The 21,312-nt window shown below is 39.7% G+C and overlaps 1 protein-coding gene across 2 annotated transcripts in view; it reads right to left on the reverse strand.

The window, feature by feature from the left end:
• DHX57 (DExH-box helicase 57) overlaps positions 1 to 21,312 on the reverse strand; it is a 131,209-nt gene that overhangs the window by 24,664 nt on the left and 85,233 nt on the right. For both annotated transcript variants that reach the window (XM_004451251.4, XM_004451252.4), the window contains exons 16-21: positions 12,040 to 12,240; positions 10,668 to 10,944; positions 4,677 to 4,772; positions 4,421 to 4,504; positions 1,794 to 1,928; positions 1,049 to 1,123 (exon numbers count right to left, since the gene is read on the reverse strand). In XM_004451251.4, coding sequence (XP_004451308.2) covers positions 1,049 to 1,123; positions 1,794 to 1,928; positions 4,421 to 4,504; positions 4,677 to 4,772; positions 10,668 to 10,944; positions 12,040 to 12,240 — 868 coding nt within the window. The remainder of the gene's footprint in view (positions 1 to 1,048; positions 1,124 to 1,793; positions 1,929 to 4,420; positions 4,505 to 4,676; positions 4,773 to 10,667; positions 10,945 to 12,039; positions 12,241 to 21,312) is intronic.

Below are 21,312 nucleotides of genomic sequence, written 5' to 3' on the forward strand. Positions count from 1 at the left end.
TGTTTATTAATGAAGAAACCTGTGCCAGCTCCACCCCAATTACTCAAGAGAATCCTGATTTTATAAAATATTAGAATTTCTGTAGACCAGGAGGCAGACTGACCTCCTTTGCTTGTGCAAACAAACTCTTTCTCTCTGAAACCCCCGTGTCTCAGAAATTGGTCTTAAGAGTGTGTTGAAGAAAGAGTCTGCATTTGCTTGGTATCAGTCCCAGGGCAAAGCACTGATTAGTATGATTTGTTATTAGCTAGTTTTATTCAAGCATAGAGGGAATAAGGATAAATGGGAAAATGTAGTAAAATCAAGCTTACATCTAACCTAGAAGGTTGGTTAGACACAGGGTGGCTGACAGAGTGACATTTATGTCCATCTTAATTTATGGAATGTCATATGCCAGAATGATTAAAGAGACATTTCATTTTATACAAAAAATATGTTCTTATACAATGTATCTAAACAAATTTTGGTGAATTGAAGGATTGGAAATGTGCACCAAGGAACTGCTAGTTTAAAAGTTGGTGTAGTGTGTGGGGAAGCGGATGTGGCTCAACTGATAGAGCTTCCACCTACCATACGGAAGGACCTGGGTTCAATTCCTGAGACCTCCTGGTGAAAAAAGAAGGGAAAGCATGCCCATGTGGCAAGCCAGTGCCCGCGTGAGTGCCCGCATGGTGAGCCAGTGCCCTGTGCTAGTGAGTCATGCAGTAAGATGATGATGCAGCAAAAGGGAGACAAGGGGAGAGTTAAGGTAAAGCACAGCTGAAACCAGGAACTGAGGTGGCACAATTGACAGGGAACCTCTCTCCCCATCAGAGGTCACAGGATCAAATGCCGGTGAATCCGAGAGGAGAAAAAAATGAGAAGACAACACAGACAGCAAAAACAGCAGAGCAGGAAGAGGAGGAAGGGGGGAAATAAATAAATAAATCGTAAAAAAAAAAGGCTTTGTGTGTGTGACTCATTAAGATGATCAATGTGCATGTCTTAATTTATATTCTTTGGGAATAAATCAAACAAATAGGAGGACCCAGGAAAACTGTTTTGTTACCTGCACTACATTTGGATACAGAGCGGCACACAGCATTGCTGATATCAGCTTGGGGTTCTCAGCATTTGAGTTTGCCTATGAAGGAAATACAGGATTATTTTCAAAAATAATTTTGCCAAGTAATTTGGATATTTCTGTCTGTGCCCTGGAATTTACCATAATATTTTACTTCATTTCTGTCTTAATCAAAAGAAAAAAGGGCATCTAGTTTCTATCACTTTGCTAGAAAAAATTATTTCTAATAAAAAATAAATCAACTTCATATAAGACTCACTCCAAGGAGACCACAATGACTCTTTCTAGATCAGGAAAGTAGTTACAAAGCCAAGGTCCTAAGCATCAGTGGAGACAAAGATTCTGGTTCATGAAACATTCAGAATCTCCAGAAAGTACTAATGGCACTTAGGACAGAGAGGCATCAGGCTTGTATTGAAAAAGTACTCCTCCCATAGTTAGACAAAAAATTGTCCTGGTATGGAAAAATGCTGGACTGATTTGAGAACACGTTACTGGGCAGTCTATTCTACCTCTTACGGATTTATCAAGAACTAGAGTGAAACATAAAAGCAAACATGGTAACAGTTAACCGAAAACCTCTTTTTATGAGGGTAGCTGCGTTTCAATTTGTGGAAAGAAACCCACTGCTCACCGGGCTTAAGTAAAGAACGACTGTAAGTGGTCCTAAGTTAATACTTTATTCATGTGCTAATTAAAGAGAAATAAGGGCTAACCACACGTTCTTTACCTCTTCTCCTGTTGCATCCAACACACCATCTCCTCCTTGGGCCCTTTTCTCAATTTCCCTTGCCCTGAGTCCCTCCTTTACAAACCCTATATCCGATAACAGCTCAGTGAATTGTCGTTTGAGGCTGGCCATTTCCTGAAAGAAGTGGAAGAACCTTTAAGCAAGAGAGTACCAGCATATCAAAGACGGGCAGTGTAGAGTCCTACAACATTAAGTAACTATAAAAAGTATCACTTCAGGATAGAGGAATAAGGTTCAAGTAGGTTCATCACACATGTATGAAGAGAACTGTGTCTAGTCATTTCCAAAAAAGGTGGTTCTAACTTACACAAACTGACAAGAGTTTAAACAGTTATAGAGAAATTTTAAAATCTCAAAAAGCCCAAAGATCATTTATTTAACCCTATATTAACACTTCCTCTGGATTTTGGGTATGTTGATTTTCCTGGAAATTCTTAGCAAGAAATATAGCTCATTTTGTTTGGAAACCCAGCTCAAAGTGCTGCAACACTGTCTAGCTTTTCCTATTTGTTTCTGCTCAAGTGCCCTCAGGTCCCTACCCGTGCCACGGTTAGAGTTCTCTCTCAAATGGATGCAGAAACCTTCCATCTCTCTCCTACCTTGCGGTTTCAATGGCTCACACCTCTTTGTAGAATTGGGAGATTATTAAATGGTTGGGTTTTAAATACCCCTTTCTGTAGCTGAGCACAAGAATGAGAAAGAGAAGCACAGACTCTTCTGGCTTCTGTTCAAAGAGAGGCTGCACATCAAACAACAGAGGAAGAGAAAATGCTAATCAAGGGAACAAAAAGCTAAGCAACACTTCCTGGGTCTCTTAACAATTGAAATATTTTCTTAGAATGTCTCAAGTACATATAGATTACATGGCAAAATATTACTAAGAATTAAATAAACCAGTTTCTATTTCATTACAAAGTTTTATTGAGATCTTAAAAATCCCACAATCTGAGCTGGAGTTCAGTGTTTGATGGAGCTCACAGATCACAGCAAAGTCTAAATATGTCTTGAAGAAATCAATTTAATAATATATAATTTAAAGCAAATACCCTCATTTTCACTTAAAAATCATAGTGACTGAGAAGATCTTTATGACTGCTGTTACATATGAAGCACCCTTTAGCTCAGGGGTTCTCCACCTTGGCTACTTATTAGAATCCCCTTGAGAACCCAACTGCAGCAACAGCAGCAGGCAACAGATGCTCGGCCCCACCTGCAGAGATCCCGCTTAATTGGCTAGGGGGAAACCTGGGCACTTCGAGCAGTTGTCTTAAAGGCTCCCCAGGTGGACCTAACGTGCAGCCAGGGTTGAGAACTATTGCTTTAGATCAGGGGTTCTTAACAAGGAGTCCGTGAGCTTGAACTGAAATAAAAAAAAATTCTTGTGGGGGACGTGTTGGTACAGGTGTGATATATTTATTAAATAATACACAGGATAGTGTGGACTTAGTAAGGGGTGTGTGGTTTTCACCTGACTGGCAAAGGGGTCCATGGAACAAAAAAGGTTAAGAACCCATAGCGTAGATGGATTCACAATAAAGCTGCAGCCTTTGTCTTCTCAAAATGTCTCACTATAGTAAAACCAATGGCAGGAGGAGAATGAAGGCAAAAATTACGATGGTTTGAGGTTTCTTAACTTCATCTTAAATAACCAAATTCACTCATCCATGCATTTACTCAGTGAATCTTTACTGAGTACCAATTATGAGTTAAGTACTATTCTCAGCACTGGGGATACAGGGGTGAATAAAACAGAGAAGGTCTCTGCTCTGGTGGCCCTTGTGAACAAGATAAATATATCAATGTCAGGTAGGGACAAGTCTAAGAAAAACATTAATTTTGCATTCTACTCCATTACATATCAATGTTTTAATATGAAAATAAAGTCTTTCCCCCTCCAGAGTCCCCAAATCTTTGACTCAAACAGATGCTTTGCCAAGATATGCACCACCCATATTCTGGTTTCTCTTGCCACTTGGAAAGGGACCTAAAAGACTGTCACCACAGAGGATAGAAGCCCTGTCTATCATTACACAGAAATTAACCCATCTCTCTTGTGTACTCATTACTGACATACAGTAGCTTCTGATGAACATAAGAAAAATAGACAATAAAAATCTGCCTTGGTAGTTCTTAGTTCTTTGGTTTGGGGGAGAAGATAAGGGAATTGGGGATGGTCACAGACCCCTTTGAGAATCTGATGAAAGCTCTGAACCCTTTCTCCAGGATAATGTGCATATTTGTAAGCACACGATTTTACCTACTGAAATTTCAGGGTTTATGGATCAGGTTAAGAATATTTGGTATAATTATTGATGAAACTGACTTCCAGTTAACAGTAATCTTTAGAGCCTATATTCTACCTTATTATGCAGGTGAGTAAATACGAATTCACTGAAAAGAGGGAAAAATGGGGTCAGTTGAAAGGTTCAGAACAGAGGCTTGATGCCACACTCCAGGAGTTGGTTTTACACAGATGGTTAAGCCATGTATGTCCAGAAATAACATTTTCAATGTCAAGGCAGGACAAGTGAGATAAAGTTGCAACACCATCTGGTGAGCTACTACCACAGAAAATGAATGAAAATATTGCCACAGAAATGGCTCACCTGAAGAACTCTTCCTGACAAGAAGTTTTGTCTGCAGTAATTAAAACTTGCACGTACACCTTCTTTTGTACTTAGCCGCCATCCCTAAATTTTGGAGAAAACCATATTGAACTTACAGTCTTTAGCTCTAACACTTGTAATAACCCTCAGCTATTATTTTTTTTTATTTTTTATTTTTTAAGATTTATTCTTTATTTATTTCTCTCCCCTCCCCCCCAAGTGGTCTGCTCTCTGAACTATTAAGTTATGTACTTACCTTATATGCTTGTAAAAGGGCCAGATAGTCACTGTTTGCGAATGCAAATTCCAGCTTTTTCTGGTTAGCTTCCTCTTTTTTATCCCAGGGAGATACCTGAACAAGGAAAATCTGATTTGAAGCACACACTTTATCTCAAGGAACTTACACAGCACTTACCTACTGCTCAAGCCAGGTGCCAGGGGCAAAGCGCTTTATGTGGAACAAAGTGTACTCATTATTGTGTGACTGATTAAAGGCAATTATCGTGGCAACTGGCAAGCCAACAGTCTCGTTTGTCCTTGTGGGTCTATCTGCCCACTCAAAATAAGCTCTCCTGGGTCCTTTAGTTCTAAGTGGCATGATGCCATCAAAGACCCACTCATTCTAAAAGCTGATCTAAAAATCTGTTAACTGTGGTATCTTATCTATGTTTTACAGATGCTTCATCTTCTGTATTTGAGTCTCCTCTATTTCTATATCCATAAATAATGCTTTCCCCCATTTTCATAATGTTTACAGGTCCTCATTTTCTCTACAAATTTGCAAAATTTACAGAGAACATAATTTTCACCCCCCTTCCCCCGAAGTTTAGTTCTTGAATTCATCGATGTGCCTCTGCTTTCTCAGGTTCTAAGGATTCCAGCATGAGCTGAAGTAACTCCTTATAAAATAAACAATGAATTCTTAGAGTATTCCAATAAAAGAAAATGGTCAGTGAGAGGTTTATTCAGGTGATTGAAGAAACAGGCAATACAGGCCCTGCCCCAATATTGATCCTGTGTGGCTTGAGCAAGTTACCTTACCACTTCTGGGCCTTGGTTTTGTCTTCTCTTGTGAAATGAAGGGGCTGCACTGAGATCTTTTTGCATATCTCAGTGTTTACAATTCAATGAAGTGAAACACTGATAGTACAGAAAATGATTACATCTACCCCACTACATAAGATAAGTCATGGAAAAATAAAGGGAGAGTAACACTCCACCCAGTAACAACAGAATATACATTCTTCTTCAGTGTACAGGGAATATTCTCCAAGACTAGGAGAACATGCTAGGCCATTAAACAAATCTCCATAAATTTAAAAGGATTGAAATAATACAAACTATGTCCCCCAACCATAATGGAATGAAATTAGCAATTAATAACAGAAATCCAGCAACATATAAAAAGAATTATACATCATGCCGAAGTGGGATTTATTCCAAGAATGCAAGCTTGATTTAACATCTGGAAGTCAATATAATGTACGTTAGCAACAGAATATAAAACAAAAAACATATGATACTCTCAATAGATGCACAAGAAGCATTTGACAAAATGCCATACTCTTTTATTATAAAAGCACTCAACAAACTAGGAAGGGAAGGAAGCTTCCCCAGCCTGAAAAGGGCATCTAAAGAAAAGACAGCTAGCATCAGACTTAATGGTGAAAAACTGCACGCTTTCCCCCTCTGTTCAGGAATAAGACAAAGATGTCCACTGTTGCTGCTTCTATTCAATATTGTACTAGAGGTTCTACTTAGGGCAATTAGGCAAGAAAACAAAATAAAAGATTGGAAAGGAAAAGGCAAAATTATCTCTACTTACAGATGACATAATCCTGTATATAGAAAATCCTAAAGAATCCATTAAAAAACTGGGAATAAAAAAGGTTCAGCAAGTTTGAAAGATATAATCAATATATAAAAATCAATTGTATTTCTGTATACTTGTAATGAACAATCTGAAAATGAAATAAGAAAACAATCTGATAAAGTTTTGGTTTGGCATGGGTAATAAATTACATATTTATATGCAAAAAAAGAGAAAACAATTCGATTTATAAAAGCATCAAAAAAAACCAGTGAGAAATAAATTTAACAAAAGTACAAAACTTTACTCTGAAAACTATGAAATATTATTGAGAGAAATTAAAGAAGATGTAAATAAATGGAAAGACATCCCATGCTCATTGATCAAAAGACTTACTATTATTAAGATGGCAATACTCTCCAAATTTATGTACAAATTCAACACAATCCCTATTAGAATCCTAATTGGCTTCTTTGTAATATTTGACAAGCTGATTCTAAAATCCATATACAGGGAAGCGGGCTTGGCCCAGTGGTTAGGGCGTCCATCTACCACATGGGAGGTCCACGGTTCAGACCTCAGGCCTCCTTGACTGGTGTGCAGCTGGCCCACGTGCAGTGCTGATGCACGCAAGGAGTGCCGTGCCACGCAGGGGTGTCCCCGTGTAGGGGAGCCCCACATGCAAGGAGTGCGCCCCATAAGGAGAGCCACCCAGCATGAAAGAAAGTGTAACCTGCCCAAGAATGGCACCGCACACACGGAGAGCTGACGCAACAAAAAGAAACACAGATTCCCGTGCCGCTGACAACGACAGAAGCGGACAAAGAACACGCAGCAAATAGACACAGAGAACAGACAACTGGGGCGGGGGGGTGGGGGGAAGGGGAGAGAAATAAACAAAAATAATAATAATAAAATAAAATCCATATACAAATGCAAGGGACAGAATAGCCAAAACAATCTCGAAAAAAGAAGAACAGAGTTGGAGGACTCACATTGCCTGATTTAAAAATTTACTACAAAGCTACAATAATCAAGACTGTGGTACTGGCATAAGGATAGACATAATCAATGGAATAAAACTGAGTCCAGAAATAAACCTATATATCTATGATTAAATGATTTTCAACAAGGGTGCCAAGTTCATACGATGGGGAAAAAACAGTCTTTTCAACAAATGGTGCTGGGACATCTGGATAGCCATATGCAATGAAGTTGGACCCTTACCTCGCACCATATACAAAATTAACTCAAAACTGATCAATGACCTAAATGTAAGAATTAAAACTCTTACAAGGAAACATAGGGGTAAATCTTTAGGACCTTGGATTTGGCAGTGGATCCTTAGCTATGACACCAAAAGCATGAGCAACAAAAGAAAATTAGAATATAATCACCAGAAAACTGAAAGCTGAGGGTTAATCTGTGCAGAATTGGTAAAAAAAAGTTGTTTGTAAATCTTTGGAAATGTATAGAAATGGTGGAAGCACATCACAGTGTTTATAACTAGCAGAGCTATTATATGGGTATGACAGTGATTGAAAGGAAAGTTTAAGGGCATTATTAGAAGGAAAGCTAAAAAATTAAACATGGTGAATTTTATTTAAAAATTATTTTAATTTAAAAATTTTAATTTAAAATTTAATTTAAAAATTAAAATAGTGAAACTTCATGTGAAATACGAATATGGGTAATATTGCACATATAAGACTGTCTTTACAACTATAAAAACAAATAAACTAGAGAGACGAGGGAAACAAGTAACATCAAAACCATAAAATTCCAGGTAAGATTAGGTGTGCTCTGATTTATAGCTAAAAGTAGGAATAAACCTAAGTTTCATTTCTTCTTTTAATTTCAGGGGGATTATTGTTTGGGAAAGGTATTGGGTGAATGTTTTACTGTTTCTCAACATCAGTCATGCCCTGATGATCCCAGCAATCTAATGTCTTATGTTCTAAGATATGTCTCAAACCTAGTAAATAAAAACTCTTGTAAGTTCATGGATAGTTGTCATTTATATAATAATCATTACAGACTCAATTATTTCCCTATTTTAAGTATGCGGTTTTCTGACTGCTTACGATAATATCTATCAAACATAAAATGAGATTCTGCATTAAAAGTAAATTCTTCAACTCAATAATGAGAAGACAGCCTGATTAAAATATGGGCAAAGGATCTGAATAGACATTTCTCCAAAGAAGATATACAAATGGTCAATAAGCACATGAAAAGATGTTAAACATCATTAAAGAAATGTAAATCAAAACCACAATGAGGGAGAAGCAGACTTGGCCCGGTGGTTAGGGCATCCCTCTACCACATGGGAGGTCTGCGGTTCAAACCTTGGGCCTCCTTGACCTGTGTGGAGCTGGCCCATACGCAGTGCTGATGCGTGCCAGGAGTGCCGTGCCAAGCAGTGGTGTCCCCACGTAGGGGAGCCCCACGTGCAAGGAGTGCACCCTGTAAGGAGAGCCACCCAGTGCAAAAGAAAGTGCAGCCTGCCCAGGAATGGCGCCACACACACGGAGAACTGACACAACAAGATGACACAACAAAAAAGAAACAGATTCCCATGCCGCTGACAACAACAGAAGCGGACAAAGAAGTACAGCAGCAAATAGACACAGAGAACAGACAACTGGGGTAGGGAAGGGGAGAGAAAACAAACAAACAAGCAAACAAAACAAACCCACAATGAGATACCACTTCATACCCACTAAGCTGGTTATAATAAAAAGTCAGATGATAATGTGTTGGCAAGGATACAGAGAAAGCAAAACCATGATATATAGCTAGTAGGAATGTAAAATGATGCAGCCTGGTAGTTCCTCAAAAAGTTAGACATGTAGTCAATCCTTGTTATTCAAGAATTCTGTATTTATGAATATACTTACTTGATAAAACGTATCTGTAAATCCAAAATCAATACTTGCAGTGTTTTTGTAGTCAATTGTGGACAAGCGCAGAATGGTGAAAACTTACTGTGTGTGCTCTGGGTGTGGTTGAACAAGGTGATGCTTTGCCTTCTTGTTTCAGCTCTCATAACAAGTGTTCCTTTTGCAATCTATTTAGTGCCACGTTTTTCATATTTCTGTGCTTTTTGTTGGTGATTTTACTGTGTAAAATATAGTCCTAAACTTCTGTATAGGGTCCTAAGTGCAAGAAGACTTTGATGTGTCTTACGGAGAAAACATGCGTGTTAGAGAAGCTTCATTTAGGCAGGAGTTAGTGCTGTTGGCCATGAGTTCAATGATAATAAATCAACAATTTATATTAAATGAGGTGTCTTTGAACAGAAACACACATTAAACAAGGTTGTGCATTGATCTGTTGGCTCACAGGAAACTAACCCTGCATTACCTGTAGGAGCAATGCTTCAGCATTCACTACTTCAGGGTTTGTGGTGACTACAGAACATAACTCCTGTGAAACTGTGAATAATGAGAATCAACTGTAGTGTTATAATTTGATCCAGCAATTCCACTCCTCAGTATATAACCAAGGGAAATGAAACATATCCACACAAAAATTTGTACACAATTGTTTATAGCAGTATCATTCATAATATAATAAAAAGGTAGAAACAACCCAAATGTTCATTAACTGATGAATGGATAAACAAAATGTGGTATATTCATTTCATGGAATATTATTTGGCCACAATCAGAAATGAAGTACTGATACATGCTACAACGTGGATGAGCCTTGAAAACATTATGCTAAGTGAAAGAAGTCAGTCACAAAAGACCATGTTAAAAAAAGAGACCACATAATATGAGTCCATTAACACAAAATGTCTAGAGTAGGCAAATAAATTGAGTCATAAAATAGATTTGTGATTGCGTAGGGCTAGGGTATGTGGGGCTAGGGGCACAGAGAAGTGAAAGGGTTTCTTTATGAGGTCATAAAAATGTTCTAAAATTGATTGTGGTGAATGGCTGCATATAACTGTAAAAACTACTGAAACTGGAAACTAAAGACAATTGAATCATATTCTTTAAATGAGTGAATTGTATGGTATGTGAATTATATTTCAATAAAGCTATTTTTTTTTTAAAGGCAAAAAATAAAAATAAAAAAATAAAGGCAAGAATGGTCCCAATGAATCAAATTAATTTACTGCCTTTCAAAATATGCAGGGGCACCTTTTGTTTGCTTGCATTTTCCGATTTTTCCATAATGAGCAAACACAGCAGATATCATAAAAAGAAGTTAATCATTTAGCTCACTAGTTGTTAGTCTTTTATTTGGGGCATGGACCTTTCTGAGGATTGGATGAAAGTTAAGAACATTCTGTCCTGAAAAATTCACATAAAACAGATTTCATAAAAAATTTTTTAAAGGGCTCTCTGTAAAACACCTGCTGAAAGCCACTCATGGCCCCCTTGAGAGACTTATGAACTCCAGTTTAGATGAATGGGGTTTACTTACAAAAGGAGACTTAAAGGCCAAACTGGCAGCAATGGTGAGAGCAGGATCCAAACAGCGGAAGATGGACCCAAACAGCATCAATTTGCCGATTCTCACATCCACAGGCAGAGAGGCCAAATGATACCCTAAAGGTGTCAATTTTTCATCTTGAGTTAATGCTCCTAAGTCTCGTAATCGTATTTTTGAGGCACGGAGAGATTCAGAATGTGGAGGTTCAATGAGCCGAGAGAATACAGACTGGAGGTTATGAGTGTTAAACATCTCTAAAATTTTAATTCTGAAAAAAGAAAACAAAATAATAGTTTGTCAATCTTATTTCTGGTGGGGTGACACAGAAGAGTAAGATAACTTTTTTCTTCAGTGAGTATATTTGTAATTTCCAAGTCAGATGCTCTAATAAATCAGACAGTGCTTGCTTAAATAAAATTTTTAAAAATCGCTGTTGACAATTTCTCCTAACAATAAACTATAGAAACACTCTCAGATTCAGAATTTGATAAAACTCTGCATAAACTTTCAAAATGCTCTTTCTATATCAGTAGGTTCAAATTATGTACTAAAATTCAAATGATCTACTTTTTCCTACATCTGCTAATTGTCTATAAAATTAATCTGCATTGAGTCCTGCCTTTTGATAGTTCTTAAATTAGTTACTGTTTTAAATTATGAACTTAAGCAACTTTTCAGAAGAGACAATTCTAACACACATAACATTTTATTTACCTCACTTCCAATTCCATTCTCTGCTGTCAAGCTATAGACCTACAGTATTACATTTTTCTGAATGTGTTCCTATTTGGTGCCTAGCCTTTTTAAGGTGTCTCACTTTACAATATGCATTGTCAAAATCTACTTATTGAAATTTCAAATGGTTAAAAAAATATATGGATGCACCATGTTGCCCTATATAATTTATCTATCTCTCTAGTGCTGTATATTCAAGTTGCTTTTAAACGATATGGTTAAAAAAAATTACATTTTCCTCTTCTCTCACCCTCCACATTGGCCAATCAACTTCTGCTTTCTTGGTTTACAAATGTCTTCTTAAATGCTAAACTCTATTTTGGGGTCCTCTGCAATATAAGAGATCATTGTATGCAGAAATTTTAAAATAAGAGTAAAGGCAAACCAAAGAGCTCTTTCTTTGCAAATGATTTAGTTCATTCACATTCAAAAAAAAATTTTTTTAAGGAGGTACTGGGGATTGAACCCGGGACCTTGTATGTAAGAAGCAGGTGCTTAACCACCGACCATACTCGCTCCTCACATATCCACTCTTAACATTTCTATTAGGAACAAGAAAACATGGAACTTTACAGGTTAAAAAGCATTTAGACGTTTTCGGAAACAGAATACAAAAATCAAGATGTACCTCAGACACAGCTGTTCCAGTGGCACTCTTTGCATTTCTGGTAGCTGCTGCTTTAAAAGCTGGTGACTATAGTGATGGCTAGTGAATAAATGGAAGCAGACCCCAGAAGCAACACGGCCTGCTCGGCCTTTCCTTTGTAGAGCATTAGCTTGAGACACAAAAGTGTCCTCTAGACTTTCCATCCCTTTGCTGGCATCGTATCTAAAAATTAAAAAAAAAAAAAAAAAAAGTTAGTTATGCTAAGGGATGTGGAGCTTTTCTTCTTGGAGTAATGAAATAGTTCTAAAATCTTTTGTGATGATGAATGCACAATATTGTGATTATACTAAAACCCACCGACTATACACTTTGAATAGATGATATGGTATGTGAATACATGTCAATAAAACTGCTTAATAAATGAATAATTGTGTAAGAACAGCCAGAAATAGCAGCTATATACAGTAGAGGAAACAGATTTTGAGAGGTGAAGAATTTTCTTGTTATTTTTGAAATAATGAAAATGCTGTAATAATGATTGATGTGATGACTGCACAACTTTGTGATTATATCAAATACCACTGACTGTACACTTTGGAAGAATTAAATGCTTTATTAATATGTACCAGAAAAATTGATTTGTGGGACTTCTGGGAAGATGGGGGACTAGAAAGACACAGGACTCTCTTCTCCAGAAAAAGAGCTAGAGGACAGGCTGAAACAGCCTAGAAAAAGACCTTCCAGGGTTTAGGACCCCAGGCGAAGGCTGGACACTGCCCAGAGGAGAGAGGGACAAAGGAGGGAAATCCTGACCACAGAACTGTGAGCCGAAACCAGTGGCTGCTGCTGCAGGTACTATCGCCCCACACTAAAGACACTTTAAAATTCTTGGGCCTCTGGGCCTGTGACTACAGACAAAGGGGGCTCCAGGGACCAACTACCACAAGAGAAGGGATAGAGAGGGACACAGCCTAATGCAGGTTCAGCTTCTGACCCACAAATTTGGTCTGCTGTGTCCCATGAACCCTTCCAGGCTAGGTGGGACCACACTCTGGTTTGCATTGGAGCTGGGGAAGGACTGGAGAAATATGACCCTCACAACCTGCCTCTCTTGTAGCTGGGACTGATTGCTGAGGAGCCCCAGGAAAGAGGAGAGAGAGGGACACAGTCTAAAGCTGACTCTGCTTTTGACTCACAAATTTGGTCTGCCACGTCCCACCAGCCCTTCCAGGCTGGGTGGGGCTGCGCCATTCTTTGTCTGGGAGGAGCTGGCAAGGGGCTAAAGATATTCAACCCTACCAATCTTCTTCTCTACTTACAGGAACTGATTGTTGAGGATTCAGAGGGGAATGGAAATATTTCTGATCTGGGAAAAGGGAGGGGGCTGCCAGAGATGGTTGGCAAACTGTCTCAGAGAGTTTGAATTACAAGGCTCATAGCCTCTAGACAGGAAGCTCCATGACACTGATCCGGTCTGTGTTGCAACAAATACACAACAACCAGGCATTGAACTGAGAGCTGTCAAAGAGTGCCATCTGCTGGCAGACCAAGGAAGTACATGCAACGAAATTAAAAGGAAGCAGAAGAGGCCTTTTCCCGTCTCTATAGACTCCCTCCTTAAGGCTCTAGGAAGTGACTCTACAACCAATTACTGGGTCCAGTGCCCAGTTTTGAGCAACCAGCAGGGCAATCCTAACTATCCAGGTTGAGCCAAGAATCACACAGCAGTGGTAACACACAGCCTCCTGCCATTAAATATCTACAAAAGAGAAAGAAACTGAGCATCTAAGTAAATTACATCCTAATCAGATGCCTAGATATCAGCAAAAAATTATGAGCCATACTAAGAAAATAGAAGACATGGCCCAAGAAAAGTAATATGTCAAATCCCCAGAAGAGATGCAGAATTTGAGAACTAATCGGCAAGATATGCACAAATTTCTAAAATCAAATTAATGAGTTGAAAGACAATAGGATCAAAGAGATAAATGACATCAAGAAGACATTAGTGAGCACAAAGAAGAATTTGAACAGAAAAGTAACAGAGCTCATGGGAATGAAAGACACAATAGGTGAGATCAAAAACACATCTGAGGCATACAACAGCAGATGCAAAATGATAGAAGAAAGAATAAATGATACTGAAAACAGGACAGCTAAAATTGAAGAGTAAAAAGAATGGAAAAAATTGGGCAGGGTCTCAAAGAGTTGAATGACAACACAAAACGCAAAAACATGTGTCATGGGAGTTTCAGAAGGACAAGAGAAGGGAAAGGGGCAGAAAGAGTATTTGAGAAAATCATAGCTGAAAATTTCCCAACTCTCACGAAAGAAATGAACTTACTTGTCCAAGAAGCACACTCTACCCCAATCAGAAAAAATCTAAACAGACCTATTCCAAGACACATACTACACAGAATGTCAAATGTCAAAGATAAAGAGAAAATTCTCAGAGCAGCAAGGGAGAAGCAAATATCATGTACAAAGGACATCCAGGTAGACTTAGCATAGATTTCTCTTCAGAAACTAAGGAGGTGAGAAGACAGTGGTATGATACAATTAAGATAATGAAAAAAAAGAACTGCCAGCCGAGAATTTTTTACCCAGCAAAATTGTCCTTCAAATATGAAGGTGAGTATAGAATATTCACAAACAAAAGAAACTAAGAGAGTTTGCAAAAAAAAACCAAACACCTTTGCAGGAAATATTAAAGGAAGCCTTAGAACCTGAAAAAAAAAAAAGATAGGAGAGACAGGCTTGGAGGAGAGTACAGAAGAAAGAATAGCATAAAAGACAACCAAAAGAGTAAAAAGACAGACAAAAATAAGATATGACATATGAAAACCAAAGAATAAAATGGAGGAAGTAAATAGTGCATTTACAGTAATATCATTGAATATGAATGGATTAAACTCCCCAATCAAAAGATACAGGTTGACAGAATGGATAAAAAAACACGAGCCCTCCATATGCTGCTTACAAGAAACTCACCTTAGACCCAGAGATACAAACTGGCTGAAAGTGAAAGGTTGGAAAAAGATACTCCACACAAATAGTAACCAGAAAAGAGCAGGGGTAGCTATACTAATATCAATAACCAGAAAAGAGCAGGGGTAGCTATACTAATATCAGACAAAACAGACTTTAAATGTAAAAATGTTATAAGAGATACAGAAGGTCATTATATATTAATAAAACGGACAATTCACCACGAAGATGTAACAGTCATAAATATCTATGCACCTAACCAGGTGACCCAAAATACATGACACAAACTCTGGCAAAACTGAAGGGAGAAACAGACATCTCTACAATAATTGCTGCAGATTTCAACACCCCACTCATATCATTAGATAGAACAACTAGACAGAAGATCAACAAGGAAACAGAGAATTTGAACAATATGATAAACGAGTTAGACCTAACAGACATATACAGAATAGAGAACATTGCATCCAAACTCTATGGATTATACATTCTTCTCAAGTGCCCATGGATCTTTCTCCAGGATAGACCACAGGTTAGGGCACAAAGCAGCTCTCAATATAAAAAATATTAAAATTATAGAAAGCACCTTCCAAGATCATAATGGAATGAAACTAGAAATCAATTAACAGGAAAAAAATAAATTCGCAAATGTCTGGAAACTGAACAACACATTCCTAAATAACCAGTGGGTCAAAGAAGAAATTACAAGTGAAATCAGTAAATATATTGAGACAAATGAAAATGAGAACACAACATATCAAAACTGATGGGATACATGTTTTAGGAAAAACAACAACAACAAAACTTATGGGATACAGCAAAGGCAATCTTGAGAGGAAAATTTATAGCCCTGAATGCCTATATTAAATAAGAAGAAAGAGCTAAACTCAAAGATTTAACTGAACTACTAGAAAATGAGAAAAAGAACAGCAAACCAATCCCAAAGCAAGCAGAAGGAAAGAAATAAAGATGTGAGCAGAAAAAAAAAAAAAAAAAAAAAAATTGAGAACAAAAACAATAGCAAAAATCAACAAAACCAAAAGCTGGTTCTTTGAGATCAATAAAATTGACAACCTCCTAGCTAGACTAAAAGGAAAAAAAAAAGAGAAAAGATGCAAATAAATACAATCATAAATGAAAGGGGGGAAGTTACAACTGACCCCCCAGAAATAAAAAGAATCATAAGAGGATATTATGAGAAACCGTATGCCAACAAATTAGACAATCTAGATGAAATGGACAAATTTCTAGAAATGCACAACCAATCTAAACTGACACTACAAGAAATACAAGAACATAACAAACCAATCACATTTAAGGAGATTGAATTCATCATCAAAAATCTCCTAGCAATGAATAGTACAGGACCAGATGACTTCACAGGGGAATTCTACCAAGCATTTTGAAAAGAATTAACACCAATCCTGTTTAAGCTCTTCTAAAAAATTGAAGAGGAGAGAAAATTACCCAACACATTTTACGAAGCCAATATTACCCAATACCAAAGCCAGATAAAGATACTACAACCAAAAAAATTACAGACGAATCTCTCTACAAACATAGATGTAAAAATTCTTAACAAAATACTTGCAAATTGAATCCAACAGCTTATCAAAAGACTTATACATCACAGCCAAGTGGGTTTTACTCCTGGTACGCAAGGTTGGTTCAACATAAGAAAATCAATCAACATAATACAAGACATTAACAAACTGAAGGATAAAACCACATGATTGACATAGAAAAGGCATTCGACAAAATCCAGCTTTCTTTTAAAATGTGTGCAGCACTACTCCTGGGCAGGCTGCACTTCTTTCACACGGGGCAGCTCTCCTCAAGGGGTGCATTCCCCGCGCCTAGGGCCCCTCCATTCAAGGGACACCCCCGCGTGGCAGGGTACTTGCTGTGCGCACCAGCACTGCATGTGGGCCAGTTCATGGCTCCCATGTGGTAGGTGGACACCCCATCCGTTAGGCCGAATCCGCTTCCCTCCAGCATTCTTTTTTTTTTTAAGATTTTTTTTTTTTTAAATAGATTTCTCTCCCCCCTGCCACTGTCTGCTCTCTGTGTCCATTTGCTACGTGCTCTTTTGTGACCGTTTCTATCCTTATCAGCGGCACTGGGAATCTGTGTTTCTTTTTGTTGCATCATCTTGCTGCATCAGCTCTCCATGTGTGTGGCGCCATTCTTGGGCAGGCTGCACTTTCTTTCATGCTGGGCAGCTCTCCTTACAGGGTGCACTCCTTGTGTGTGGGGCTCCCCTACACGGGGGACACCCCTGCATGGCACAGCATTCCTTGCATGCATCAGCACTGTGCATGGGCCAGGTCCACACGGGTCAAGAAGGCCCGGGGTTTGAACCACGGACCTCCCATGTGGTAGGTGGATGCCCTATCCATTGGGCCAAGTCCGCTTCCCGCTAGCATTCTATTTGATAAAAACACTTCAAAAGATATGAATAGAAGGGAAATTCCTCAATATCATAAAAGGCATATACAAAAAACCCACAGCCAACATTATACTCAATGGGGAAAGGTTGAAAGCTTTCCCTTTAAGCTCAGGAACAAGACAAGGATGACAACTGTTACCACTGTTATTCAATATTACACCAGAAGGGCAGCAGATGTGGTTCAAGCAATTGGGCTCCCATCTACCATATAGAAGGTCCAGGGTTCAATACCCAGGGCCTCTCCTGGTGAAGGCAAGCTGGCCTGTGTGGCAAGTTGGCCCATGCGGAGTGCTGCCCTGTGCAAGAGTGCTGCCCCACACAGAAGTGCTGGCCCATGCAGAGACTTGGTGCAGCAAGATGACACAACAAAAAGAGACACAGAGGAGAGACAGTAAGAGATGTAGCAGATCAGGGAGCTGAGGTAGTGCAAGAGAATGATCACCTCTCCCGCCTGGAAGGTCCAGGATCAGTTCCTAGAGCTGCCTAATGAGAATACAAACAGACACAGAAGAACACACAGCGAATGGACACAGAGAACGGGAGGAGAAATAAACAAATAAATCTTTTTAAAAAATTGTACTAGAAGTTCCAACTAGGGCAATTAGACAAGGAAAAAATTTTTTTAAAGGTATCCAAATAGGAAAGGAGGAAGTGACACTTTCACTGCTTGCAGATGACATGATCTTGTACCTGAAGTATCCATGACAAAGCTACTTGGGCTAATAAATGAGTTTAGCAAAGTGGCAGAGGATATAAGATCAACATGTAAAAATCAGTAATGTTTTTGTAGCAAATGTTTTTGAAAATTCTGAGGAGGAAATCAGGGGAAAATTTTATTTACAATAACAACAAAAAGATTCAAATACCTAGGAATTAATTTAACCAAAGAAGAACAGGATATATATGCAGAAAACTACAAAACAATGCTAAAAGAAATTTTAAAAGACCTAAAGAAATGGAAAGACATTCAGTGTTCATAGATTGGAAGAATAAATATCATGAAGATGTCAATCTTGCCTGAACTGATTTATAGATTCAATGCAATTAATTAAAATCCCAAAAGCTACTTTACAGAATTAGAAAAGACAATTACCAAATTCATTTGGAAGCGAAAGTACACTTGAATAGCCAAAAGCATTCTAAAAAGGAAGAGTGACATGGGAAGAATTTCACTGCATGGTACTGACATAAAGACACATCGATCAGGTAGAAAAGAATTGAGAACCCAGAAACAAACCCTTACCTATACAGTCAATTGTGTTTTTTGAAAAGATTTATTTATTTATTTATTTATTTATTTATTTCTCTCCCCCCACCCCCGTTATTGCTCCCTGTGTCCATTCGCTGTGTGTTCTTCTGTGTCTGCTTCTATTCTTGTCAGTGGCCCAGGAATCTGTTTCTCTTTTTTGTTGCGTCATCTTGCTGCATCAGCTCTCTGTGTGTGCAGCACCATTCCTGGGCAGGCTGGATTTTCTTTCACACTGGACAGCTCTCCTTATGGGATGCACTCCTTGCACAAGGGGCTCCCCTACACTGGGGACACCCCTGCGTGGCATGGCACTCCTTGCACACATCAGCACTGCACGTGGGCCAGCTCCACACGGGTCAAGGAGGTCCTGGGTTTGAACTGCGGACTTCCCATGTGGTAGGTGGACGCTCTATCTGTTGAGCCAAGTCCGCTTCCCTCAACTGTTTTTTTTTTTTTAAGATTTATTTTATTTTTATTCATTTCTCTCCCCTCCCCCCCTACCCAACCCCACCTTACCCCACCCCACCCCACCCTGGTTGTCTGTTCTCTGTGTCTATTCGCTGTGTCTTGTTTCTTTGTCCGCTTCTGTTGTTGTCACCGGCATGGGAATCTGTGTTTCTTTTGGTTGCGTCATCTTGTTGTGTCAGCTCTCTGTGTGGGTGGTGCCATTCTTAGGCAGGCTGCACTTTCTTTTGTGCTGGGCGGCTCTCCTTACGGGGCGCACTCCTTGTGCGTGGGGTTCCCCTACACGGGGGACACCCCTGCGTGGCAGGGCACTCCTTGTGCGCATCAGCACTGCGCATGGGCCAGCTCCACACTGGTCAGGGAGGCCTGGGGTTTGAACCGCAGACCTCCCATGTGGTAGACGGACACCCTAACCACTGGGCCAAGTCCGTTTCCCCCTCAATTGGTTTTTGAAACACCTACCACATGAATGTTAACGGCACAAAACAGTCTCTTCAACAAATGGTGCTGGAACAACTGGATATCTATATCTATGAAAGAATGAAAGAGATGGGCAGAGGATATGGCTCAAGCAACTGGGCTCCCATCTACCACATAGGAGGTTCAGGGTTCCACTCCTGGGGCCTCCTGGTGAAGGCAAGCTGGCCCACACAGTCAGCTGGCCTGAGAAGAGAGCTGGCCCATGTGGAGTGCTGGCCTGTGCAGAGTGCTGGCCCATGCAGGGGTGCTGGCCCATGTGGAGAACTGGTACAGCAAGATGATGTAACAAAAAGAGACACAGAGGAGGCACAAGCCACCTTGGGAGCTTTTCCGTGGCTGAAATTGAAAGCTTCACTTCCCAAAAATGGGAGAGGAAGAGACTGTTGGGCACCAACTTCAGCTACTGATGAGTAAATTCAGTGGGCTCAAGTATAATTCTGAGAAAAGCTAAAGTTTGAGCCTGTCCAAGTCAGAAAGAAGCTGGTAGCTGCCATCTTAACTCCACACCTGGCACAAGGGGAAGCGGGGTGGACTGAAAATCACAGAGATAGTAGGGACTGGCTTCTTTCCATGTAGATCAGATTGCAGCTCTAGCCTGGGCCCCAGTGCCATCTCTGGCAGGGAAGAAGCTGCAGTACCTGCACCAGCCTCAGCGGGAAATTACTGGCCAAGCTGTGGAGGCTGGTGATTATCCTACTCAGGTGGCACGAGCTGCCCCAGGAGCTATTCTGTGGCTGGAATTGGAAGCTCCATTTCAGAAAAACAGGAGAGGAGGAGATGGTTGGCTCCTGATTTTGGATACTGATTGGAAGACTCGGCTGGCTAAGATATAACCCTGCGAACAGCTGGGGTGTGAATCTGCCCAAGTTAGAAAGAGGTGGCAAATGCCATTTTGCCTCTGTCCCCAGCCTGAGGGGAGCCCAGCTGAATGAAAATCACAGCAACGATAGTGGTTTCCTTCACCCAGATCAGCCTGCAGCCCTAGTCTAGGCTTCAGCCCCGCCTGTGGTGGGGAGGAGGCTGGCGGGCCCTGCATCAACCTATCCAAGTAACTGCAGGTAACTCTGCTGGCACAGGTGGAAAATCAGAAGTCTACTGGGGCAACTGTGGTTATCTTGGACCCGTGCTTGACAGATTGCTGCCCACACCTGCAGTTCCATCCCCACCTCAGGCAGGGGAGAAAGGACTGTGAAGCTTCATCAGTCTCTCTGGGCAACTACAGCCTAGGCTTGCGTGACTTGGATTATTCCACACAGCAGTGACTATGACTCTACCCCTGGCAAAGGAAAAAGTTGAGAGAAACTTCATTGGTCCCTGGGCAACGTGAGTCTCCACAGCTTACAGCACCAATTACATCCTTGGCTCCTTCTGCAAAACCAGCAAGGGAGAACGGGCAGGAAGCCCTAAACTAAAAAGAAAAACTGTACCCGGAATAAATACTCTAGTAAGCCAGATGCCAAGACATCAACAAAAAATTACAGTCCACACTAAGAAACAGGAAACTATGGCCCAGTTAAAGGAACAAGATAAGCCTCCAGATGATATAAAGGAGTTGAGACAACTAATCACAGATGTTCAAACAAATCTCCTTAATCAATTCAATGAACTGGCTAAAGAGATCAAAGATATTAAGAGGACACTGGATGTGCACAAAGAAGAATTT

Source organism: Dasypus novemcinctus, chromosome 17 (genome assembly GCF_030445035.2).
Source record: "Dasypus novemcinctus isolate mDasNov1 chromosome 17, mDasNov1.1.hap2, whole genome shotgun sequence".
Lineage (NCBI taxonomy): Eukaryota > Metazoa > Chordata > Mammalia > Cingulata > Dasypodidae > Dasypus > Dasypus novemcinctus.